This window comes from Eleutherodactylus coqui, chromosome 9, assembly GCF_035609145.1.
Source record: "Eleutherodactylus coqui strain aEleCoq1 chromosome 9, aEleCoq1.hap1, whole genome shotgun sequence".
NCBI classification, from domain to species: Eukaryota; Metazoa; Chordata; class Amphibia; order Anura; family Eleutherodactylidae; genus Eleutherodactylus; species Eleutherodactylus coqui.
In genome coordinates this window covers 103595082-103622485 of record NC_089845.1, presented here as the reverse complement: position 1 = coordinate 103622485, position 27404 = coordinate 103595082, and the positions used below count along the sequence as shown (strand labels likewise).

The 27404-nt window shown below is 40.4% G+C and overlaps 1 protein-coding gene across 2 annotated transcripts in view; it reads left to right on the top strand.

Annotated features, from left to right (window-relative positions):
- TRIM55 (tripartite motif containing 55) overlaps nucleotides 1–27404 on the top strand; it is a 120475-nt gene that overhangs the window by 6234 nt on the left and 86837 nt on the right. For both annotated transcript variants that reach the window (XM_066578270.1, XM_066578271.1), the window contains exons 2-4: nucleotides 1304–1485; nucleotides 22031–22196; nucleotides 25224–25319. In XM_066578270.1, coding sequence (XP_066434367.1) covers nucleotides 1304–1485; nucleotides 22031–22196; nucleotides 25224–25319 — 444 coding nt within the window. The remainder of the gene's footprint in view (nucleotides 1–1303; nucleotides 1486–22030; nucleotides 22197–25223; nucleotides 25320–27404) is intronic.

Here is a 27404-nt window from a genome sequence, read left to right as displayed (position 1 = left end):
ATGCTACTTGGGACCCCTGGTGATCAGCTGATCTTAGCTCCTGCACTGCAGTGAGGGTCCAGATGTTAACAGCTCCATCAGCATTGTGGACGGAGCCAGAAGTGCAATAGAAGGTATAGCTCCCATTGATTTCAATGAGAGCAAACCCTTCTATTGCACTTTCAATTTCAACCCCAATGTGGATGTCTGGCCCCACTGCAGTGAATGCAGGAGCTGACACCACCTGATGGAGCTAAGCAGCTATTAATGACCTGAGCATAGGTCATCAATAATGCAAGAGGCTAAATGCTCAGAATATTCCTTTAGTATGTTTTGAAGGCTCCTGGACAAATGTCAGAGTTTAAAAGTGCATTTGTTCATCTGTTCCCCGTTTTTATAGAATACCCTTGTTTAGAGGTGGCCATAGACAACATCGGGCCCCTGGAAAAATATATTGTCCCCTTGTTTGTTGGGAGTGAACTGCTTGTCATAGAAATCTTTTCTGATAATTCCTTTAATGTCTTATCAATTTAACTGATTGTAACTCAAAAGTAAGTTCAATTGACCGAAAATGAGCGATAATCGTTAAATTTAAACGCGGCTATTGTGCACTTTTCGTTTGAATGATGATTTTAAGGTGAACTTAAAATCTATTGTGCAGACACTGAGAGATAAAGTGTCTCTCAATATACAGCATGCTGTTATCTCCACGGGAGTCGGCAGATAACAATATAATTTGCCGGCAACCAGAAGCAGAACAATGCAGCTGTGTGCACAGCTGGGCTTGTGATTAATCACACACTGGGCTCTGCAAACAGCTCATGGAGGCCTGTTTAGATGCAATTGAAAATGATAAAGTGTTAATGGCCATTAATGGCCATTAACACTTTATGCAAATAGACCACAACTTCTTTTAATCTTTCAGTCCTTTAAAAGATTATCTTTGCGTGTAGATGGGCCTTAAATAATTAAATCAGTAATTTACATACAATGAAGTAAACAATTGGTAGCATTTATTTTCTGTCTAGTAGGGCTGTGGGCAGCTTTGATTACAGAGCCCCTGTGTAGGTATGCTATGCCCACCCCTGCCTTTGTCCTCTGAGCTACTAAATATACTATAGAAAGGACTAATAATAGCACATTACATTCTTACATTTGATTACTTTGTAAAGCTACTATAGCATTTCCATGCAATCAAACTATAGATTTACACATATGTGCAGCTGTTCCTTCTTTAGTATATAATCTTCCCCAACTAGATCTACGAAATACAATGTGGACATTAATCTTATGACACATATGTCTTGCACTTCTTCTTAAATAGGCCTCCAATCCATATTTACCAACAAGAGGAGGAAATACTGTAGCAACAGGAGGTCGCTTCCGCTGTCCATCCTGCAGACATGAAGTGGTTTTGGATCGACATGGGGTATATGGATTACAGAGAAATCTTCTAGTGGAAAATATCATTGATATCTATAAACAGGAATCAACAAAAACTACAAGGTAATATCATTTTTTATGGTTACTTACTATTCATGAATGGAACTTTGCAATTCATTTTATGTTGATTGAATGAGAAAAACATAATAGCAATTCCCTATGGCATATTTATTAAGGAACCTCTTCAGAGGGGTTATTTGAAACTCTTGGGCCCTAATGCAAAATCTGTAATATGGCTCCCACCACACCATGTTACTGTATATGGCTGGTGTCTTCTTGGCAGAGACATCAGGGCTTGTATGGAATTGCTATGTCTTCACCACCTATATCTATGCCTTATGTCTTTACATTCATTGATCATGCTTAGAATTTAAAGTCTCTACGGCCGCCTGTCCACAGCCCCAACGGAATATCGCTAGCGATATTCCACCATGGAGGGGGAGTACTAAAAGGTCTCCACGATGAGCGTATATTAATGATAGGCTCACCACGGAGAATCACAGCAAATCGCGGCATACAAAATTTTAATCACTCGAGTGGAAAATCGCAATGATTTTCCGCTTGTGTGCAGTAGGCTGCACTTTCCATGGTTATCCATTTGGTTACTGAGTGCAGAATGATGGGGGAAACTTGCATTTTTTTCAATATATACGAGGAACAACGTAACAAAATGTAAAAGGGTCTGAAGACTTTCTGAATGCATCTGTATATGTTATCTTGTATATGTTATCTGATTCTGAGCGTATTGATTTGTGTGTCATATTCCACTAGCTTTGTGTATGATATGTGTCTTTTCTATTTTTTTCTCTCTCTTATCGCATGTCATGTGAGGATCCTGGTGTTATAGCATTCTATGTGTTTCAATAATGTCTTGAAATTCATTTAATTGATCAGCTATGTCAGCTTGTTTTGGTGGATTAAACAATCAATGTGAGCTTTACTCTGATATGGATTTTCTTTAGAAATCTTGAATTACCCTTTTCTAATGAGGGAGATAACACAGCCAAACATGACTACGATGTTAAAATCTCTACAATACTATACTCTTATTTATTCTCTGCCTACTAAATCACACATATATTCTCCTTTAAATTGCTGCATCCTCCAATGAATCTCCATGAAGGTGGTTTCGCGTCCGGCAATGTTTTTGAAAAATACAACAGTTTTGTAGCAGCTTTTTTTGTAGGTTTTTGAGCAATAGCCAAACGTGGGTTCAAAAGAAATAGAAAACCTAAAGGAAGGCCTTATGCATTTCCTGCTGGATTCATTTTTGACTCTAGCTCAAACAAAACTTCAAAAATATAGCATAAAAAATGAAATGTGTGTGAATTCTGAGTTTCAATTAATAAAGACTGAAAAGTCAAGATACCTTATAGCAGATCCATTATAGTCTGATTCTACAACATTGCACTTTAACATCTCAAACTTAAAGACGTTGTGCAAAAATGACTTCTATGACAGGTTGATAATGGATGCTTTGAAATCTGATTGGTGGAGGCTCTGGCTGCTTGTACCCCCTCTGATCCCATCATGCTGACCATCAATGTATTGCTCTATGGTAACTCCTATTTATTGTAGTGGACATTGGTTGTGCATGTATGGCAAACTTTCCGTTTTTGGTTGGCACTGGTCCATTTCAATGATCAGTGGGGGCTCCAGTCCTCATTGTATTACAATTTAGTTCTTTAAGTATTATGGCTTTCTAGAGGACATTATTGTTTCTAAGCATTTCCTGTAGGATTTCACTACCAGCCTCCTGTGTATGGAGTGGAGATGTAGGTTCTATCGATTAAGACCACTGCCCATATGATTGTAAATAAAGAAGATGGCAGCATCCGTTGGTAATTACTAACCATATTGTGATTAGTACACAAGGAACATCTGTGTATATTTTATAGTGGTGTCACCATCATTATGATTGGTGTGGGAACTATATGGTGTCTGTATTTAAATGTTGCATGTGGGTGTCATTTTTATACTTGAAAAAGACCTTGCTGAGGTCGAAACGTTTTATCGTTTGGAGGAATTAAAAGCAACTTTTAATCACACCACGGATGCTGCCATCTTCTTTATCTACATTGATATTATGATTGGGGTCTTTTCTGGTTCAGGACCCGTTACGGTGGCTTTGCATATATTTGTCCGGCTGTATCCAGCTTTGAGATCGTGCTGTTGGCATCCTTTCTATCTACACTGCCCATATGATATTACCCAGAGCATTCATGTGTATTAGCATATGACATCTGTTGGAAATTATGTTCAATTTTCTATAATGCTCAATCATCAAATAGTATAGTGTGAGTCAAAAGTTAGGGCCATCCGAAATAACTTCTGAATGGAAAGAGATACAAATAGGAAACTTTGTTGAACACTTAGATGGATAGGGAAAAGCCTTTTGCCACAAATTGATAACTGGTCATTCAAGCATTGTTTCTGATTCCCAGATGTCGACAGCTGTGCTAGCTGTTATTACTTAGAGTCCACCGATAAGCACAAGGAGACTGACATTGGAGCACAGTGTGAGTCAAGTTCTCCAGTTCTCGGTTTGCCCAGGACACTACCAGTTTCTTTGAACTCCTGAATCAGTTTCCTAACAGTTCGTACACTCACTGGCTGCCTTGCTGGGTGTTCTTGACTGAAAGCCACGGCCACCACAGGTGATCTTCTGTTACCAACCATCAAGATGATCTCAATTAAATCCTAGATTGTTAACTGCATCTTCTGGTACCCGAAAAGACATGTGATTAGTGTTTTCCATGTCACATAATTCAACATAAGAAATTTATTAAAATTAAACATAACATCATCCATAACTCAAAAACGTTTGCCGATATTAAAAAAATTACTACACCTATCAATTTCTACAGAAATCATGTACCCCAATTCCTCCTTTTATTGAAGTTTCTTGGGCTGAATCCAAGATAGCTACCACCAAGATGGTCTACAGGCACCATCATAGTGCCAAGAAGTTTTTCTTCACCCATCTAAGTGTTTTACAAAGTTTCTCACTTGTATCTTTTTTTTTCATTCAGAAGATATTCCATGTGGCCTTGACCTTTGAATCATCCTGCATTATGTGGTTCACTTGTTTACGTTGCTTGTCCTGGTGTTCTTATGTCTCTGTATTAAGCCTCATTCAAATGTAGTTTTCTTGGGGCAGTTTGGCCTTAGAAGTTTTTAGTCTAGCAGGGAGATGTCACATTATATGCCTTATTTCTTGTACATCAATAATCATCTTATACACTGTAGTGGTCACATGACCACTATCATGTGATCAGTACTCAGAGACAGGAGGAACTGGAGCAAATTACAGGATATAGCCAGAGAGGTGAATATGATTTTATTATTTTTGTACCTTTCTATGTATTGGCCCCCTTCACTCTTCAGCCACTCACATCCTCTCCGCAACTGCAGCACCTCGATATCAGAGGCTATCAGTGCGTTTTCCTCCCCAGACCCGTTCCTCCAATCCAGTGCCTTAAAACATCACAGAGATCCTCCTCTCCTTTTTTCCAAGGTACCGGACTAGAAAAGACAGGTCTGGGGAGGAAAAAACATTGACAACCTCTCATATCAAGGTGCAGCAGTCGCGAGGAGGATGTGTGTGGTTGGAGGGTGAAGGACATGTATATTATAAAGGGAGAAGAGTTCAGATTTTCAGTGTGGCGAGTAGGGTCCTGTAGGCCCCCATAGCCAAAGGGGCAACTGTGACAACTCCTGTGACCCCCTATAGCTACACCACTGGATAGATCATGAAATCAATTCATCCACTGCTGCATTATCTTAAGCTCTTTTCACACTAGTAACATAGCTGCCACTTGTAACAGATGCCATAATGTTGACACAGATCTATTGTATGGCATCTAAGTGGTGACTACCTAGCATCATTGACTTCTAATGGAATGTGTCAAACTTTGGTTAAGTTTACTGTTGTTTTAATGGCACAAATAACACTCCATTCACTACGATTTCTGCCTTAAAAGTGATGGAAACTGATGGAGGCCGTTAGTCATTTGTCAATAGAGCTTTATTTAAAAGAAATGTTCTGTATAGTTAAACATTAGTTGAATGTCAGCTTTTCATGGATAATTACAATCTTCTTACCATCTGAACTAAGTGCCTCAATGATAGACACACATAATGAATTACATTCATTCAGCAGGGCATGTGGAATGGGTAGTAATAGTATCAATATTGCCACTTAAACTAAAGACTGGTAGGTTGTGTGATTTAGAATCTGCTTCGTATGAGGAAATGTGAGAGGAACAGATGTGAGCTAAATAATATGCTTCATGTTCATGTCCTATATACACCCAATTTATTCGACAAATACCAAACACATGATACATGATGAGATCACTAAAGGACATTGAGAGTGACCCAGTTACGATATCTACAAAACATCCAACTGGTGAGAACACATCTCACATCTATTAGATGCAAGTGTGGTCTTGTAAACATCTTCTACCACCCCAGTCCTACATGACTTCCAGAATGATGCACCTTCATTGTTAGTAATTAGGAGATTAATTAATGTAATATAATATTATTTTTGGAGTCAGTATAATCGGTGGCTGTACTTCAGACTAAATGACTGAACTTGCAATGATGTCAGCTGGATGCTGAATTGCAGAAATTAGCTTCACCTACCATCCCTTAAACTAAGTTATGGTGCTCTTAGGGGACATGATAGGGAGCTGGGTAATGTAATTCTTATACTCATTGGTACCATGATCCAGCGGTGTCCCCCACTGAGTCCTTTACACACTCTACTATATAGGTTTATGGGTGAGGGTGAGTACAAGAGTCTAAAAAGAGTCAGATTTTCATGCCAGAAGCCAATTTCAGAGGGTTACACCGCTGGATCGCAGGAGTGGGTGAGTATAACAATACATCACCTGGCTTCCTATCACATTCCCTAACAGCACCATAACTTAGTATATGGTACTGTGGGCATGTAGCAGGTTCCCTTTAAAGGGGTTGTCTCACGAAAGCAAGTGGGGCTCAGCACTTCTGTATGGCCATATTAATGTACTTTGTAATATACATCGTACATTAATTATGAGCCATACAGAAGTTATTCACTTACCTTCCCTGCGCTGGCGTCCCCGTCTCCATGGCTCCATCTAATTTCAGCGTCTAATCACCCGATTAGACGCGCTTGCGCAGAAGGGTCTTCTGCCTTCGGCTCCTAATTGGCTGGAATCGGCACACGTGACGGGGCGGAGCTACGCAATGACGCATAGAAGGGGGCGGAGCCAGAACGCCGCTGCTGCCGAACCGAGCCGAAGGCAGAAGACCCTTCTGCTCAAGTCACTCACTGACTCACTAACTCACTTGCCACTAATTCTCTAACTTCCCAATGTTGTACAAACATGAAATTTGGCAGGAAGATTCTTTAGGTTCTAAATAGGAAGAGTAAAGGGGTCATAACTCGAAAATTCAATGCTAAGCGCAAAAGTATTGGCGCCCCTGTGTAATATACGAAATCTAAGTTTCTAACTTCTTGATATCGTGCAAACATGAAATTTAGCAGGAGAATTCTTTAGGTCCTATATAGGAAATGTAAATGGGTCACAACTCAAAAATTTAGTGCTAAGTGCACAAATATTGGCGCCCCTGTGTAATGTACGAAATCTAAGTCTCTAAGTTCCCGATGTCATACAAACATAAAATTTGGGATGATCATTCTTTAGGCCCTAAATAGGAAACATAAAGGGGTCACAACTCGAAAATTCAATGCTAAGTGCAAAAATATTGGCGCCCCTGTGTAATGTACGAAATCTAAGTCTCTAACTTTCCAATGTCGTACAAAAATGAAATTTGGAATGATCATTCTTTAGGTCATAAATAGGAAAAGTAAAGGGGTCACAACTAGAGATGAGCGAGCACCAAAATGCTCGGGTGCTCGTTACTCGGGACGAAATTTGCGCGATGCTCGAGGGTTCGTTTCGAGTAACGAACCCCATTGAAGTCAATGGGTGACCCGAGCATTTTTGTATATCGCCGATGCTCGCTAAGGTTTTCATTTGTGAAAATCGGGGCAATTCAAGAAAGTGATGGGAACGACACAGCAATGGATAGGGCAGGCGAGGGGCTACATGTTGGGCTGCATCTCAAGTTCCCAGGTCCCACTATTAAGCCACAATAGCGGCAAGAGTGGGCCCCCCCCCCACTGTCAGCATAAAGATCGTTCTCCTCTACCATAGCTGTAACAGCTGTGGCAGAGAAGAACGATGTTTGCCCATTGAATTCAATGGAGCCAGCAATACAGCAGGTTCCACTGAAAGCAACGGGCTGCCGGCGATCGCGGGATTAATTGTCGGGAAGGGGTTAAATATATAAGCCCTTCCCTGCAATTCATCCAGAAATGTGTTACAATAAAAATATATACCAGCGTATAAGGTGACGGGGCGTATAAGACGACCCCCCAACTGTCACCTTATACGCCGGGAATACAGTGGAGCAAAGAATAAAAATCATTACTCACTTCACCGGTGCTTCTGCGGTGCTCCTGCAGGCTGTCGCTCCCTCCTGGTCCCCGGCAGAGCATTGCTTTCTGGACGCAGTGGTTGAAATCCCCGCCTCCCGAAACACACGTGCCTTCAGCCAATCACAGCCATTCAATGACATCATTGTCATTGGCTGTGATTGGCTGAAGGCATGTGTGTTTCTGGAGGCGGGGATTTAAAGCCCTTCGTAGAGAAAGCAATGCTCTGCCGGGAACCAGGAGGGAGCGACAGCCTGCAGCAGCACCGCAGAACGCCAGGAGAAGTGAGGAATGATTTTTATTCTTTGCTCCGCTGTATTGCCGGCGTATAAGGTGACAGTTGGGGGGTCGTCTTATACGCCCCGTCGCCTTATACGCCGGTATATATTTTTATTGTAACACATTTCTGGATGAATTGCAGGGAAGGGCTTATATATTTAAGCCCTTCCCGACAATTCATCCCGCGATCGCCGGCAGCCCATTGCTTTCAGTGGAACCTGCTGTATTGCTGGCTCCATTGAATTCAATGGGCAAACATCGTTCTTCTCTGCTACAGCTGTTACAGCTGTGGCAGAGAAGAATGATTTGTCTTCTATATGTTCTCAATGGGGTCGGCGCTGCTGCCGCCAGCCCCATTGAGCGCATATAGAGAAGAGAACAGAAATCGCAGATCGCACAAAGGTGCGATCTGCGATTTCTATGGCCTAAGAAGGACCGTTGGGGTTCTTGAAGCCTAAAATCACTCCTAACACTCTCCCTATAGCAGCTCGGCATCAACAACACTTTCCCTAAACTATGTCAGAATGCATCTGTGGCGAGCCGCGGGAGGGGCAGATTTTAATACTCGGGTGACACCTAATCTCGCCAGCCACTCACTGCAGGGGGGTGGTATAGGGCTTGAACGTTGCAGGGGGAAGTTGTAATGCCTTCCCTGTCTTTCTATTGGCCAGAAAAGCACGCAAATTTCTCAGGGAAGAAAATGAAAGTAACCCGAACACCGCGTGGTACTCGTTACGAGTAACGAGCATCTCGAACACCCTAATACTCGAACGGGTATCAAACTCGGACGAGTATGCTCGCTCATCTCTAGTCACAACTCAAAAATTTATTGCCAAGTGCAAAAGTATTGGCGCCCCTGTGTAATGTACCAAATCTAATTAACTTTTCGATATCGTACAAACGTGAAATTTGGCATGAGCCTTCTTTGGGTACTAAATAGGAAAAGTAAAGGGGTCACAACTCAAAAATTCAATGCTAAGCGCAAAAGTATTGGCGCCCCTATGTAATGTATGAAATCTAAGTCTCTAATTTCCCGATGTTGTACAAACATGAAATTTGGGATGATCATTCTTTAGGTCCTAAATAGGAAAAATAAAGAGCTCACAGCTGTAAAATTCAATGCTAAGTGCAAAAGTATTGGCACCCCTGTGTTATATACGAAATCTAAGTTTCTAACTTCCCGATATCGTAAAAACATGAAATTTAGCAGGAGAATTCTTTAGGTCTTGTATAGGAAAAATAAATGGGTCACAACTCAAAAATTCAGTGCTAAGTGGAAAAATATTGGCGCCCCTGTGTAATGTACGAAATCTAAGTCTCTAACTTCCCGATGTCGTACAAACATAACACTTGGCAGGAGCATTCTTTATGTCCTAAATAGGAAAAGTAAAGGAGTCACAACTCAAAAATTCACTGCTAAGTTCAAAAGTATTGGTGCCCCTCTGTAATGTATGATATCTGATTCTCTGACTTCCCGATGTCGTACAAACATGAAATTTGGGATGATCATTCTTTAGGCCCTAAATAGGAAAAATAAAGGGGTCACAACTCGAAAATTCAATGCTAAGTGAAAAAGTATTGGCGCCCCTGTGTAATGTACGAAGTCTAAGTCACTAACTTTCCAATGTCGTACAAACATGAAATTTAAAATAAGCTTTCTTTAGGTCCCAAATAAGAAAAGTAAAGGGGTCACAGCTTGATTATTCAATGCTAAGTGCAAAAGTATTGGGACCCCTATGTAATGTAACTTTCTGGTGTTGCACAAACATCAAATTTGGGACGATTATTCTTTAGGTCCTAAATAGGAAAAGTAAAGGGGTCACAACTCAATTATTCAATCCTAAGTGCAAAAGTAAGTGCACCCCTATGTAATGTAACTTCTCGGTGTCGTAAAAGCGTGAAATTTGGTGCTAGCATTCTTTAGGTTCTAAATGAGGAGAGTGGGAGGGCTGGCACATTCTGCAGAGGGGCAGTACATGCAGACTGATGAGAATCTAATGCTCCTCTATGTGTATACATATTTTATTCCTCGGTTACTCTAAAGTAACCTTGACTTCATAAAATTTTCCGTGCAAACAACACATAAACACCTGTATCAAATTAATTTGGGCGAGGACAGGTATATCAGCTAGTTGCTCATATGAATCAGTATCGCATAATAGGTGAAACACTAAACAACTTGTTGAAAAAAGATCACTGGAGTCAAATGCTACCTTCTCCAACAATGTCAACTAGCATACCACCTCAGAAGGGTTCTGCAGACATTCACCTACTGGTAGCAACAGACGCCTGTTCTAGTATTGCTGCACCCACCAGAAGAAGTTTTCTGTTTCTTTTGGGTACCCCTCCCCATAAATAGTACCATATCCCATATCACACTTTTGAATGGCATCCATCATTCATCTTTCACTAGTCTTTGACCATTGAATGATCAATTTTCTTGATCCAGTTGTAATTTTAACAATTGTCATAGAAAAAGCTGCTTAAGATAGAAGGGTGGCTGGTGGAGGCTTTCGAGGACCTTATATTTGTAAAAGCCTTGGGGAACATGCCTCTTATGCCCTCCCTATAATGGAGCCCCATTCTTTTCTACTATTGCGGCTTAGTTGACCGATTCACTTGAAAATTAAAACTCCTGTTTAACCGGTTTGTGACCGCCAATGGTAAATTTATGTTGCTGCTTGCTGAGCTCTGTGCAGCAGCGACAAATGTATGTTGACCACTCTGACGGTAATCATGTGCACCAGAGATGCTGAAGAATTCAAAACACACTGTTACTAACAGCCTTTTGTTTGGTTGAGGTCATCAGGACATGATTGGTTCAGGTGCTGATGATGCGATCCGAGTGACACTCATAGCAAAGGCAGGGAAAGTTTGTTGTAGTAAGTTTGTAGTAATAAACTTTCCCAGTACTTCTGCACCATAAAACCCTCTCCCTCCCCAAGTTTCCTGTCAGTGTAAGATTGGTGGAGAGAGAAGGAGAACATACTGTGAAACAGCACATTAACAGCAAATTAACCCCCTTAATTACTTAATCCATATTAATATATTTATGTTTAGCTTGCAAGATGATTGTATAGTGTGGAGTTCATTTTTTTATTTATCTCGAAATACCTTAAATTTATTACATTCATTTATTACCTCAGGTTTTTTTTTTATTACATTTAAATTACATTTTGCATTTACAGTTTCATTTATTAACTCAATTAAATATAAATTAAAATTAAAAACAATATATACTTCAAGATTTTAAAAATTTATGTTAAATTTATGTCTCCTAAATTGCTTAAAAGCATATACAATTTTTGAAATGTGCTTCCAAAGTAAAGTAAACAAATGGAAATACTGTATTTATATATCTAATAAAAGATGTGTACAGTATATAAGTACAATTTTGGCGTAAAACTGTTGAAAATCTGAAAATAAATTACAATTTGTAAAAATTTTCCTTAATTTTGGTGTATTTTTAATAAATATATGAAATTAGATCGGGCTACTTTTATCACCTAAACATAGTATACTATGTAACAAAAAAAAAAAAAAACAGGATTACTTGAATGTGTAAAACCTTTGCAGAGCTAGTCTCTGTTAAAGGGACACATACCAGGCTTCCAAAATTTGGCTTGGTCTTGAAAGGGTTAAGCACATTGAGGATTTTAAACATATTTTCTGATATAAGCTTTCTTATTACTCAGTGCCATGGAGAAGCAACATATAAAACAGCAAGTATAACAGTGCAGAGAACAAGAGTGGAAATGATCAAGAAGAAGCACCACTGAGGTGGTAATTGGCTTGTTATTTTTCCATTAAAGTGATTTTATCATGAGTCATAATTATACCGATATTTATGATGAGCCGCTTATGTAAGGCGGATGTGTGCTGTGCCAGTCGTGAAGAGTTGTTTTCGTTTCACTATGAGTAACAGATACAATTTTTCCATTTTGTTCTGGGTATGCACTTAACATTGCTGAACTCTTATCTATAACCTCACTCTTCATGCCATGAATTACACAGGTTGTATTGAAAAAAAAACTTTTGTACATTATCTAAAGATAGTAAAATAGCAATGAAGGATTATTGCATCATTATACACTGTAGTTGGCAACCATGTAAAATAAAGGCGCCACTGCTGGGTAGACTCATCCATATGAATTGTTCTGTTACTCCAAGCACCAGTGAAGTATAACAATATATACAGTACGTGAGTACGTTACTGAAAACATTTTTTCTCAATGTTGTCTCAGAGAAAAATGGCATGTAGTGGCTCATATGTTCTGGGGCTCTGGCCACTGAATTATCTCTTCTTCTCTCAGGTGGTAGCAGCTCTCATCTGCATGCTCTTGTCATCTGCAGCAGGCACCACATCCTCCTGCATCCCAGGCTGGCTGTCACTCCTACTCATAGGGGTGTGCCACATGACCCACCTCTTAAAAGGCCAGCCTATCTACTCAGTTTTTCTGTCCCTAGCCAACTCTGGTAGGTCTTGGTGTATTAGAGGCTACATCTTTCACTGGAGGATGCCTGAGCAATTAGTCTCACTATTGTAAAAATGTTATATTGTTCTGACAGTTTTGATCCATGGTGTTCTACTTGTGTTTCCTGTCTTCTCCACTCCTGCCTCAGCTTGGTTATTGACCATGGTAATTCTGTCAGCTGCCTGCTCTGACCCTTGGCCTGATTCACTATTATGCAAGAATTATGCTTGTTCTGACTTTTGCTCTGTTCTATGACCTTGTCTCTGCCTGCACCTCCATACCGGGCAACAGTAGCTCTGACCAGATTGTGTCAGCTCCCTCATAACCAAGATAGTTCTGGGGTAATGGTCTGTGGTTACCTGCAGCAAAGACCAGATCCCAGCTGGTGGTGTTAAAAGGTAAAAGCCATGGAACCCCAGGTGCTGCCTCAAGAATCTAGTCCTAAGCCGAAAAAGTTGATCCATATCCGCTGCCTTGACAGCTACTTATTGTGTTCACTTTTCTAGTTGCGTATTAGAAAATGTAAGCTGGTCTCTAACTACTTGATCTAGGCAATACAGCCCTGTTTTCTATAAGTTTTGATACCTGAGGCCTACAGAGTGCATAAAGCTCTTTGCCTTATGTATTTAGCTTTTTTCACTCATTACAATAGAATACTTATCTAAATATCCTATTTATTTTACATGTTCTTAATTGCCATATCCCATCCACTGATTTACCCCACCTTGTCTTGCCAACATTTCCGCAAAAAAAGTTATAATCCACTTCAGATGACAGGCTTATCATAGTCAGTACTGAATAGACAACCACAGAATGAGAACAAACTCTTTATGAACAACTGAGAAATGGACCTAAACGTTCACAAGTCATTAAAAGGTTGCTTTATCTCCTACACTGATGGCATATCACTAGAATATGCAATCACTTTGTGATTGGGGGGATCTGACCTCTAGAATCATAAAATTGTAGAGTTAAAAAGGGACCTCCAGGGTCATCGGGTCCAACCCCATGCTCAATGCAGGATTCACTAAATTATCCCAGATAGATTTCTGTCCTGCCTCTGTTTGAAGACTTCCATTGAAAGAGAATTCACCACCTCCCATGGCAACATGTTCCACTTTATGGTCACCCTCATTGTCAGAAAGTTTTTCCAAAAATCTAATTTGTTTCTGTTTCATCACATTGCTTCCAGTCTTTCCTTGTGCAAATGAGAATAGGGCTGATCCCTTTGCACTATGACAGCCCTTATTATCTGTAGATAGCTATTAAGTCTCCTCTCAACCTTCTTTTTTGCAAGCTAAACATTCCCAGATCCTTTATCCATTCCTCATAGGACATGGTTTGCAAACTGCTCACCGTCTTGGTAACTCTTCTCTGAACTTGCTCCAGTTTGTCAAAATCTTTTTTAAATTGGGGTGCCTAAAACTGGACACCGTATTCCAGATGAAGCCTGGCCAAGGAAGAGTAGAGGGGGATAATTACTTCACATGATCTAAACAGTATCCTTCTCTTAATACATCCCAAAATTGTGTGTGCCTTTTGCTGCTGCATCACAATGTTGATCCATATTCAGTCTATGATCTATTATTATACCCAAGTCTTTATCATATTTGCTGGTGCTTAGGAGAGTTCCTCCCATTCTGTATGTGCTTTTTTCATTTTTCCTTCCCAGATATATGGCTTTTTCCTTGTTAAATACTGTTTTGTTAGCCACAGTCCACTATTCAAACTTGTGTAGATCTCTTTTGAATCCTCTCTTTCTCGTTAGTGTTAGTTATCCCAACTAGCTTGATGTCATTGTTAAATTTAATCAGTTTTCCCTCAATTTCCTCATTTAGATCATTTATAAAAACGTTGAACAACACTAGGTCCAGGACAGAACCTTGTGGTATTCCACTTGATATTAATTACTCCATTCTCATCCAAGTACTTGCATACATACTATTTAATGATTTGTTCAAAGATCTTTCCCGGTATAGAAGTCAGGCTCACAGGCCTGTAGTTTCCTGGGTCCACCTTTTTCCTTTTTTGAAGTTAGGGGCAACATTTGCCCTTCTCCAGTCTTCTGGGACTTCTCCTGTTCTCCCTAAATTTTCAAAGATTATGGGTAGTGGCTCAGTAATTACTTCCCTTATTTCCTTTAGTACCTTGGGATGTAATCCATCTGGTCCTGGAGACTTGAATTCATTTAAATTAGCCAGCTGTTTATAGATAACCTAGTTTATTTTATCCCGTCAATAGCATATGGAAGATTAGTTGATATTACCTTCTGAGAGAAAACAAATACAAAAGGGGAATTTAAAAGTTTGGCCTTCTCAAATCCTGTAGCGTCTTTGACTTTTCTTTTGCTTTTGCCCTTTCTTGCAAGCCTCAATTCATTAGCAGCTTTAGCTATTATGACACTTGCTCTGCAAAATCTGCAGACTGCATTATATTCTTCTATAGATATCCCCCCCCCCTCTTCCCATTTGAAAAACATTATTTTTTCCTTTTTAGCATGCATTTAAGTTTTGTGTTTATCCATCCTGGTTTCTTTAAATGCTTCCCATTCTTCCTTCTTTCCGAGTTTGTAAATGATTGTGATTTGAGAATCTCATTTCAAAAAATTTCCCATGCTTCTTGGACATTTCTGTCCTTAAGAACATCCAGCCATAGGATTCTTCCTACCCTCTTTCTAAGACCATTAAAATCTGCCTTTCTGAAATCCAAACTTGAAGTCTGAGTCCTCTCGAGTCCTTCTCCCATTATTATCCAAAATTCAAGAATGGCATGATCACTGCCTCCTAAGCTCCCAGCCACTCTTACTTCCTCAACCATTTCCTTCTTGTTAGTAAAGCAGGTCCAAGATAGCAGATCCCGTTGTTTACTCTTCTACCTTTTGGAAGATAAATTTGTCAGCAAGAGCGAATACGGATTTGTTGGATCCATTACTTTTACCTGATTCCCAACAAATGTCTGGATAGGTAAAATCTCCCATAATCACTATGTCATGCTTTTTTGAGAGCTTGGCCATCTGATGTAGAAAGAGTTCATCCATATTTTCTGTTTGACCAGACGGCCTATAATAAATGCCTACAATGATGTAATCTCTGTTGTTTTCTCCTTGTATTTTCATCCAACCAGTTTCTACAGAACTACCATTCACTGCAGCTTGAATCTCTGTGAAGATATATGGTTTCCTAACATACAATGTAACACGTCCTACCCTTTTTATTAACCCTTTGCAATCCAATTTTGGATTCAGGGTTTCCTAGGGGGCTCTCTCTTTCTGCCGTTATACAATGGCGCCATCTGCTGGCTAGAGCCAGCACTGCGGTATGGGACATGCTGGAGAGGCCCCTGACATTAGAGCGGGACAGTAATATACAGTAAGGATACCCTGCCGGATGTCTTCCGGCATCGGAGCTGTACAGCCTTCAAATAGGATGTCTTTACACGTCAGACAGTGGATTGGAAAAGGTTAAGTCTGTTTCTTATAAATAAGTTGCATCCCTCAAGCCTTGTATTCCAATCATGTGTATCATTCCACCAAGTTTCAGTGATGTCTATGACATCATATTTCTCTTCCTGTGTTAGGAGCTCTAATTCTCCATTGTTTCCCATGCACTGTGCATTTGTATAGAAACATTTTAGTTTGTGATTGGTGTCTCTTGCTCCTCTACTTTCCTTCTGATTTTTTTTAGATTTGTTCTTTATTTCCTCTTCTAATAGCAAGGTTCTCAATTGTATTCATTAGCTGTATATTTTTGCCTGGCCTTTCACTTCCTTCCCTTCCCATATTGTTCTAGTATAAAGCTTCCTGATGAGTGTAGCAAGGCACCTGACAAATATATGCTTTCCTGTCTTTGTAAGGTGCAACTGTATCTAGTAAGGAGTCCATCATATAGGTAATTCACTCCATGGTCTAGAAATCCAAATCTTTGCTGATAACACCATCAAAATAGCCGGTTGTTTGCCTTTAGAATCCTGTTCCATCGCCTTATTCCATGACCATCCATTGGAAAATGGATGAGAAGAGTACCTGCGCTCCCAGTTCCTTCACTTTTTTGCCTACATCTTCAAAGTATTTGTACATAGTTGCAAGATGCTTTTTGTAGTGTCATTTGTCCCTTCATTTATTAGTATTTGCCTTTGTTCCCTTCAATAGAGAATCTCCCACAACTCTTCTTTTCATTTCTTCTTCACAACAGCACTGCTTTTTCTCCATCCAAGAGGTTTCTGAGAGCTTACTAGACTGTTCTTTGTGGGCAAAGTCATATCTTGATGTACCACTTCATTATTCTCTTGTGTGAGAAACTGGTACCTGTTCTTGAGCAGTATGGGTACTTGACTGACTGCTGTTCCTCCTACATCTTTGGGTCACGTGCTTCCACAGGCCGGTATATTGAAAGTGTATTTTCTTTCAACACTCTGAAGAGTTACCTTTGCTCTCTCAAGAAAATACTCATGTTCCTTAATGAGTTTCAATGTAACTATATTCTGAAGACTTTGCACCTTTTCTGAAAGCTTAGCTTTTCCTCTGGTAGGTCTGTAAACATATAGCATATCTTTCAGCTGATCATATGATTACTCTCCTATTTCATGTTGCACATAGTCACTTGATGTCCACTTCCAAACTTCTAATAGTCTGAGAATGAAAGGACACAGCACTGATGCCTACCCTGCACAGCAGCCTCCAGGCACTCCAGCTGTTACATTAAAGGGGTTGTCCCGCGGCAGCAAGTGGGTCTATACACTTCTGTATGGCCATATTAATGCACTTTTGTAATGTACATTGTGCATTAATTATGAGCCATACAGAAGTTATAAGAAGTTTTTCACTTACCTGTTCCGTTGCTAGCGTCCTCGTTTCCATGGAGCCGACTAATTTTCGCCGTCTAATGGCCAAATTAGCCGCGCTTGCGCAGTCCGGGTCTTCTTCTGTTCTCAATGGGGCTCCGTGTAGCTCCGTGTAGCTCCGCCCCGTCACGTGCCGATTCCAGCCAATCAGGAGGCTGGAATCGGCAATGGACCGCACAGAAGAGCTGCGGTCCACGGAGGGAGAAGATGCCGGCGGCCATCTTCACCGGTAAGTATAGAAGTCACCGGAGCGCGGGGATTCAGGTAAGCGCTGTGCTGTTTTTTTTTTAAGTCCCTGCATCGGGGTTGTCTCGCGCCGAACGGGGGGGGGGGAGGGTTGAAAAAAAAAAAAAGTTTCGGCGCGGGACAACCCCTTTAAACAGGAATGCTCCTGCTGTTTTATCATCTCGTCTACTAGTTTGTTGTTGGGGCAGCTGCTATACAACTCTCTCATAGCTGAGTGACTAGAGTGGGTCAGTTGACTATACTGCTGCAGCTTCAGCTCGTTTGAAGGTAGAATCTTGATTGGCTAGCCTCTCTTTAAATATTTCTGGCTTCTGCAATGTGTCGCTGGTTACATTTTACGCTATGTGCATTTAAATGCAGTATTCCTTGCTTATTTATAGTATCTTGAGCCTAGTGTAGTCATGTTTCTTGTCAGTGTAGTTTTGTTCTTGTGTTTTTTTCTAGTCTAGTTATTGCTTCTTAGCCTTGTAGTTTGTTGTTGACTTTTTCACTGTTTGTATTTGCCTCTATCTTGTTTCTTTGTTCTATTCTATACACTTGGTTTTGTCTCTGGTACTTGGTGCCATCTCATTCTTTGTCAGTCTCTGTGTTTCAGATAGGATTTCCATGGGGGATATCTTTAGGGATACTCAGAGACAGTGTTGTCAGCATCAGGGAGAGATTAGGAAAAGATTTAAAGCAAATCGAGAGTTAGGGTCAGTTATTGTCCGTTTGTTATTATCTGTTTACCACTATCCATCTACTCCACTATCTGACTACCATCATCATCATCATCCATTTTTGCATCATCTGATTACTATCACCATTCAGTTCTTGTCAACTGTTGGTAAATTCTTATTTTTGCACCTTTGTTGCCTAAAAGAGTTGATAACTGCTTAATAATATCGCTCATTCAACTGTCTGGTTGTTACATAATTTGGCACTACTGTAAGTCCTGGAGGTATCTGAATACTGGGGGATGCCAGTAGTACCTGGAAAAGGCAACTGCTATAGGTAAAGTCCAGTTTTGCTTTCTTTTGTCCAGCCGGTCTCATTATACTCTGCAGGTAAATGCATCCAGCCCTATTCAAGTGAAGGGAATTTTATTCATCAAACAAATCAATGTTTCAACCTTTATATGGGTCTTTTTATGGAAGAAAAACGTGTGTAAGGTTTGATCCACAAATAAAGCTTTTTGAGCTTTTACTGCATTTTCAATATGAGTGCTGCAGTTCGTTACTTTTTCTGTTATTATTCAGAGGGTATCAGACTGAAAGGTCGATTAATTCCTTAACAAAGCTATTAGAACAGATAGGAGCGAGGTGTCAGATAACATACAACAGCTCTGGAGATCACATATGTCAAGTCTGCAACATTCTTTAAAACCTTACGATAGTCAAGTAGTTTATACCACACCATAAGTGTATTGGTAAAAGCAACTTTAAAGATGGTCATACACATTAGATAGATGTAGTTTTATGGTTGAACAACCATTCAACAAACTAGCCTCCAGTCATTGATCATTTGGCTCATGCAGCCATGCACATTTTAGTCCATAATGGCCGTTAGAGTTGTTCAGTCTTTAATTCAGCATTTAGTGACTATGGAATAGTATGGTCAGCTACACTATTTATCTGGTGCAAATACTACAAATACCTTCTTTGTCTCAGTTTGAGCAACAATAGCCTATAGTTCCGTCCTGGGTTTCCACCTGAATCCCAACACAGAACACAAGGAGAAAGGGTGAACGATTGTGTGAACACAACCTAATAGACTGAATTGAAGTAAAACATCTCCACTTACTCTAGACTTGCTATATGTTTATGACATGGACAGTACAAAGAGTAAATGTATATGCTAATTTATCTTGACCTTTATCTTGGTGTTAACTGCTACTGTTATAGCTTTGATCCCTTTGCCAGGTTTCAGTAACTCTTTCACATTCCTGGTATCACTAGGACACAATAGTCTTTAGTGTTGCCCTCAGCTGAGGAGCCACATGTCGGGGTTCATGACTCTCGAGACACTGGTCGTTGAACAGAACTTCATATAGTGGACCTCAAATAGGCCGAGATGACTACTTAAAGGCGTAAAGGTGTTGTCGGAAAATACTTAAAAAAGGTCTGTTGACTGATCCAGAAAAGGCATCCCATCTTTCCCATTGGCTGGAGCTGATATTAAAACTCTGTCATCATGTCAGCATGATACTGTTTTTGAATAAAAGCAGACTTTTTTTCTAAGCTGTGTCTGACTCCATTATGGATTTATTGAATGTCAGCTGCAGTTTATAGTTCACCAAGATGAAATGACAACTCTATTGTTCACTATTTATTGCTAATTAATAATAGGCAAACCTCTCCAATTTAGAAGGGCCAGTTCAAATGTATGCTGCATACTGCAGTCATTTTCCTTAGGACTCAGCTGAAGTATACTTTTATAAGCTCAGCTCTTCAGTAAGTTCCAATGAGTCAGCAGGTTTAATGAGCGCACACCTTCCAGCCTAACATTCACAAGTTTATTTTCCTGCCGGCTAGGAAGTGGAGGTGTTGATAATATGACATTTGCTCATTGGATACTTCATGAAAGCAAGTGATTAATTAGAGCTTTAGAATCCATTTCTTAACTCCTCTTACTAAATAATGTGATATTTAAAAAATTGATCGTGTTCCCTCCAAACGATCATAAAATGTCACAACATGGAACAAAACAGTATTGTAAGATCTGTGAAATATAGGGGCAAATGTGATGGCAAATCGTCATGCCGCAGAGTCAAGTATTCCAGTGATATCCCTTTCATGTCCTTTGTAGACCTAAATTTTCGACACTGGTCATAATCTTTCTTGTTTTAGTTTTTATAAATTGTAGCTATTTAAAACAGTCATTTTTCTTCAATACGCAGAATGTTTTTTTTAAGTATCCAGTTTGTACAGCTTCTTTTTTCAGGTTATGAGTCCCCAATAGTCATGCTGATTATGGGTTACCCTGCTGCTAATCAAAATGTGGTTGCCACTATGTGTCTTGGCCTGATAGACCTATAATGATTCACAGATGGTGATAGTTTGATGCAGTCAGAGTGGTGAAAAAAGAGAAAACCCCGTCCCTATGCAAGGACATCAGATGAGAGCATGCATGGAATGAAGGTTGGGAAGCCAGGTGGGCCCCCAGGACAAATAACAGTAGAAGTGCAAAGAAAGAAAAAATTCCTGCGCCCAGGATAACCTCAGGAGGGAATACCTCGTCAAGAGGCCATACATGTGTATGGTCAAGTGCAATGACTATGCAATGAGGTGAAAAGACTAGTCGGTGATGACTTGAAGGAGTGGAGTTTTATTAAAACAGGACAACGTAGTACAACATGTTTCTGAGCTCTCACGGTTCCTTTCTCAAGCACAGTATGACCCTGTGACACAGGAGCAGCATCTGACAGGTCATACTGTGCTTGCTCCGAAACGCGTTGCACTACTTTGTCCTGTTTTAATAAAACTCCACTTCTTCAAGTCATTGCATAGTCATTGCACTTGACCATACACACGTATGGCCTCTTGACAAGGTTTCCCTCTTGTGGTTACCCTGAGCGCAGAAATGTTTTCTTTCTTCCCACTTCCCCTGCTGCTAAGCAGCTATCATCGCTAACTGGAATTAAAAGTTAAGACCCATTTACACGCAACGATTATTGCTTAAAATTCGTTCAGACGATGGCATATGAGCGATAATCATTGCGTATGAATGCTACCATTGTTTACTTTTCAGCTGAATGATGATTTTAAGGCGAGCTTAAAATCCATAGTTCAGCTGTAGAGAGATAACACAGACCTCAAGCTGTGTTCTCCACGGGAGCCACAGATAACTTTATATTCTGCTGACAGCCTATGTGAGAACAAAGCAGCTGTGTGCAAAGCTCAGATCACATGCTGGGATCTGCAAACAGCAACCGGAGGCACTTTTACACGCAAATGAAGATTATAAAGTGCTAATGGACATTAGTGTCCATTACCACTTTATACAAAATGATTGCTAAAACTGTCAATCTTTCAATTGTTTGAAAGATTGTCTTTGCATGCAAATGGGCATTGAGTTTATATTAAACAAGGCATTGCAGGGCATCTGTTGGGAGTTTTTGGTATATCTGCAATACTCATATAAAGTTAGGCAGCCCATAGAGACATGACTTTTTTATGCTAAAACTAATGAAATGTCCCTAATATTCTATGGCAAAGTTTTAAAAAATCCTCTATAAATAACATCAATATAATAATATTAGATATAATGCACTCATTTGTTTTGAATTGCTGTTTCACAGGCCTGAAAGAAAAGCTAACCAACCCATGTGCGAAGAACACGAAGAGGAAAAAATTAACATTTACTGTCTAACTTGTGAGGTGCCAACATGTTCCATGTGTAAAGTATTTGGAGCTCACAAAAATTGTGAGGTAGCCCCTCTTGCTCATGTTTTCCAGGGCCAAAAGGTAATATTACTAAAAAAAACTGATTCTAATAATCTATTGTTTGATTGCATATGTGGACTATGAATAAATGCATTTTTCTAGCATATAAAGGTGCTATAAAACATGATGTCATCAGATATGGAAGAATGTGATATCATCCACAGGAGATAGAGGAGCCAGATATAAAGCATACACCTTGTCTTAAAAGCGTTAATAACATCTATATCTGTAACGTGTTTTGCCCTATTCAGGTCTTATTGATTTTGTTCCGAAATGATGTGAATTAGTACTTTATAAAGCAAACTATGGTATGGCTAATAACATAATTGTACTTAATTTGCATGTTCGCTGTCAGTTCTTTGTGGCTCATGGGCTTAATATAGACAATTATTAGCAGTAGGAATAAAATGCAACACCATCTGAAAAGATGATTACTGCTCTTTGTGAGACAGAGCTATTACTTTTAAGGTAACTTCATTTACATTTAAATTCAAGAAAAGATCAAAGCTGCAGACATTTACAATTACTTTGCTTAATGATTTAAATAAAAAATTCTAAAAACACATATCTGTTAAAGGATTGCAAATTAGAATGTAGTTCTTATGATTAGGCACATTCTGTATATTATGTAACTTGTGCATTATAACTATACGTAATAACCATGGACATGAAATGCCCCTTTAGCAGTCACACACCAGTGTATAACTATATACAAAGTGCTGTAAAACAAATGACACCTAAGTGTTTAGAGTAGGGTTTTCCAATCAGGGTTCCCCGGTCAGGGGTTCCCCAGAAGAAAGTAGCAGCAAAGGTTGTCACTTCTTCAACATGCAGGGCAAACTCAGTGTGCAAAGCAGATGCTTTCCATGGTACAGGCGAAGCAGTCAGTAAAATCTAGCATTATACAATGGTTTACCCTGAAACAACATAAGCTTCAATGAGGTAGAACTCTGAGTAGGAATTTCCAGGAGTGAAAACTTTCAGGGAACTAGAGCCATATACACAGGAATGATGTATTACTATCTGCATGATGTGATGGTCTTATAGCAGCCAATGAATAACGAAAAGACGACTTTATTGAGACATCGGTGAGCATTAGAACTACACAAATTATATATACCAAGGCAGCTCTTCATTAAAATCAGGCATCTATTTGTCCTTGACATGAATAGGGATCCCAGCACCTGGGCTGTGTCCTATGTGACTTTAATGATATGTCTCATTAAAGAGGTTTTCCAGGAAAATACTCAGGACAGGTTGATCAGCTGGGCCAACCGCTCGATGCCCTGGCCGATCAGTTGATTGGGCGCCCATTGTCAGTGCTGCAATATACAGAGATATGGAACAGAAGCTGCTGCTCTAATCCCTATGTAGTGGCTGGTGCTGGTGATTGCAGGTGCAACTCTCGTTAAAATCAAAGGGATCTGTGCCTGCAGTTACAAGCGCTGGCCTGAGGATATGTTATTGATAGTATTTTCCTGGAAGACCCCTTAAACAAGCCATTTAGGGCTTATGCACATAGCAATGTTGTGTGCAAAGATCCTGTAAAGACAGTATGGTAATCTACACAATGTGTGCCACTTAGAGATGAGCGAGTATACTCGCTAAGGCCCATTACTCGAGCGAGTAGTGCCTTAGCCGAGTATCTCCCCGCTCATCTCTAAAGATTCGGGGGCCAGCGGGGGGCGGGGAGCGGCGGGGGAGAGCGGGGAGGAACGGAGGGGAGATCTCTCTCTCCCTCTCTCCCCCCCGCTCCACCCTGCTCCCCGCTGCGACTCACCTGTCACCGGCGCCAGCCTCCGAATCTTTAGAGACGAGCGGGGAGATACTCGGCTAAGGCACTACTCGCTCGAGTAATGTGCCTTAGCGAGTATACTCGCTCATCTCTAGTGCCACTGTATGTCGCCTCTATGAGGCATGGGATACAGTCTTTTTTGTCATAGGTTCCATATGAAAGCAGCCTTTGAATGCCTTTGTATAAAACAGAGGCAAGTGGAGCTACTGCATGCCTTTTGTATGTCTAAAGGCTAAAGTCTATTACAAATAGCTGCTTATAATAAAGGAAAAAGTATTTCTGTACATAAGCATTAGTATGGCTAAGACTGATGAAGACATATATTTATATATCTGTAAATAGCTATTTCCTTCTTTGCAGATAGGCATGATAATGGCTATACAGTACAAATGCATAACACTAATAACAGATAGGACATCTACACATATTACAATTAGAGATGAGCTAGCATACTCGAGTGAGTATTGTTCTTAGCGAGTACCTGCCCGCTCGTGAGAAAAGATTCCGGAGCCAGCGGGGGTTAGCAGTGTGTTGCGGGAGTGAGCAGGAGGGGGAGGGGGGAGATCTCCCCCCCCCCCCCCGCCCCGCTTTCCCCCTGCCGGCACCCGAATCTTTTCTCACGAGCGGGCAGGTACTGGCTAAGGACAATACTCGCTCGAGTATTTGTCCTTAGTGAGTATGCTTGCTCATCTCTAATTACAATGTTTCAAAATACTTCTCAGGGAAACTTTGTTGCACAGCAGATGTATCTAAAAAAATGTGTCTAAACATTTAGTGGTTACCTAAGCTTCTAAATATAATTTTCTTTCTTTCTTGCCTTTGAAATGACCCATTTCATTACCAAATTTAATTTAAGTGCCTTACAAACATGGTCTAATATTAACAGTTTCAATGATTACAGGCTTATCTGGAATACCCAAAGGTTATGGCCAGATGACAAATACATATTGTAGCAATACGAGAAGGAGGCTGCTCCCGTTGTCTGAAAAAAGATGCCATTGTAGTATCGCTGATATTGGTGGGAATTAACAAAAAATTGTCATATAGGACATTGTAGATTTCATATTATAATTGTGCTACCAGGCTGTAGATTTGATGATCTGCAACTCTAATAGGTTTAATAAGTAGGATATTTTCTGTGAATCGTATCATTATTCCTCATAGACAGCACAATATTGTATATATTTTTTATGTGCCCTACCCTTTAAATCAGTATTTACTTTAATTAACCATGTCTATCTTTTATTGCCTAGACTGAATTATCAGATGGCATTGCTATTCTGGTTGGATGTAATGATCTGATTCAAGCAGTGATCAGTCAGCTAGAAGAGACATGTAAAACTTTAGAGGTAAGTACAGATCATGATGGACATTCCTTATATGAATGATTGCACTATACTGCATACCCACAGCAGCTAGTACTACTGCAATAGCTTACACATCATTGCACATATTATCACGAGTGCTGTTTATCATGACTTTAATTCTATCAAGTGAAATAAGTTGTAATTATCATTGCAAAGCCTGAACTGTTAGGCTGTTCTAGTGTTACAAGAATGAAGCCTGTCTCTGATGTATGTAGAAGCCGAAGAGCACGGAAATAAACATAATACTGGTTTGTTTCCCATACACTGCAAGCTTGGCATGCGCTTATGCAAGCCTGTTAAGCTTGAAATACTGAGGCACATAAGACACCCTGCTTGACAAATAATTTGGCAACTTTAGAACATTACATAATAGAAGGCTCCTACAAAGCTGATAAATACACGTGAGCTACCAGATTACACTAGAGGCACTCTGTACATTTATGTAACATGACTTACAGAGTGCAGTATCATTGATATCCAGGATGAAGAAATGATCTACAGGGCATTCGTAGCTCATTCTCCTTGGATTTATTCTTATCCCTTCTATTCAGTAGCTTCTCTCTATATATCTATGACATTTATCCTTATTTTGAAAAGTAGAAATTGTAGCTTAAAGGTTTTTTCCTAATTTGGCTGGCCTTGGAGAAAAGATCGGAAGCAATGTCAGGAAATATTATCTTACTGGAGGAGTAGTAGATACATAGAATAAACTTCCAAGTGTGATTGGAAAAGCAACAGTAAGCACATTTAACCCTTTCCAATCCAATGTCGGGCCTGCCTCGACATCATAATTTCCCTCCACAGCTCCGATGTCGGGGCAGGCCCCACACTGCAGTGCAGGAGTGCATTTGCACCCGATCATCAGACACATTCAGATACACTCCTGCACTGGTCCTCATTGAGGACCCCAGAGGAGAAGGCAGAAAGGGTTTTTAACCCTTTCTGCCTTCTCCTTTACACATTACATAGTGCTCAATTAGCGCTATGTAATGCACGGAGATTCCGGCCGGCGATCATGTGACCGCCGGTGTTACCTGACCCCCAGCGGTCACATGAACGCCGAGCGGGGAGCCTGCACCGTGGGGGGGGGGGCCTGCTTACCTGTCCGGCGTCTTCCGCATTCTCCCTTCTGTCTCCCGGCTCGGCGATCATGTGACCGCTGGGTGCCACCTGACCCCAGCGGTCACATGATCGCCGAACGGGGAGGCGGAACTGAGAATGTTGAAGACGCCAGACAGGTAAGCAGGCCCCCCACGGTGCAGTGAGCACCTGCACCCTCCTGAACTCTGTCAGTTCAGGAGGGTGCAGGGAAATGTATTTTTTCTCATCCATTCTCACCAGCTTCAATTTATTTGGAGCTGGGGAGAATGGATGAGAAAAAATAATCGGATTGGAAAGGGTTAAGCATACTTGGGATAACTATATAGCTATAGCTATATAGCTTTATAAAAAATAAATTCTATAAGGGTAGACTACACTGAATGATCATTGCATAAGGAAGAAATGATGAGTGACATCTTGTGATCAGTAACATGGTGCCAAGCGCTGCGGAATATGTTGGCGCTATATAAATAAAGATTATTATTATTTCCATGTCATGGTCACATCATGATCTGTTCTCAGATAATGTGCTGACCTCTCCTCTGCACAGTAGAAGGCAATATTTGGCAGTCATGGGAAAATGTTGTGACTTGAGCGACTTTGACTGCGGGCAGATTGTTGGTGCCTGGAGGTTTGGTACCAGTATTTCTGAAACAGTCGCACTTGTTGGCTGTTCCAGAACTACAGTATCAAGAGTGTACCAAGAGTGGTTGTACCGCATACAGACATCAAACAGAAGATTACACAATGGCAGGTAACATGTGGTTAATCCTAGGTGTGAATGTTGGGTGGCATGTCTAATATCTCAGAAACGATGTGGTACAGTGGACCAACTAAACCAGTGGTACAACAGTGGAGAAATTAGACAAATTTTCACAATGACTATTTAGTGTACCTCGCAATGACTGGGGTTCAATAGCTGAAGACCAACAATGGTTCCCCAGATGAACCCACATCATCACTAAC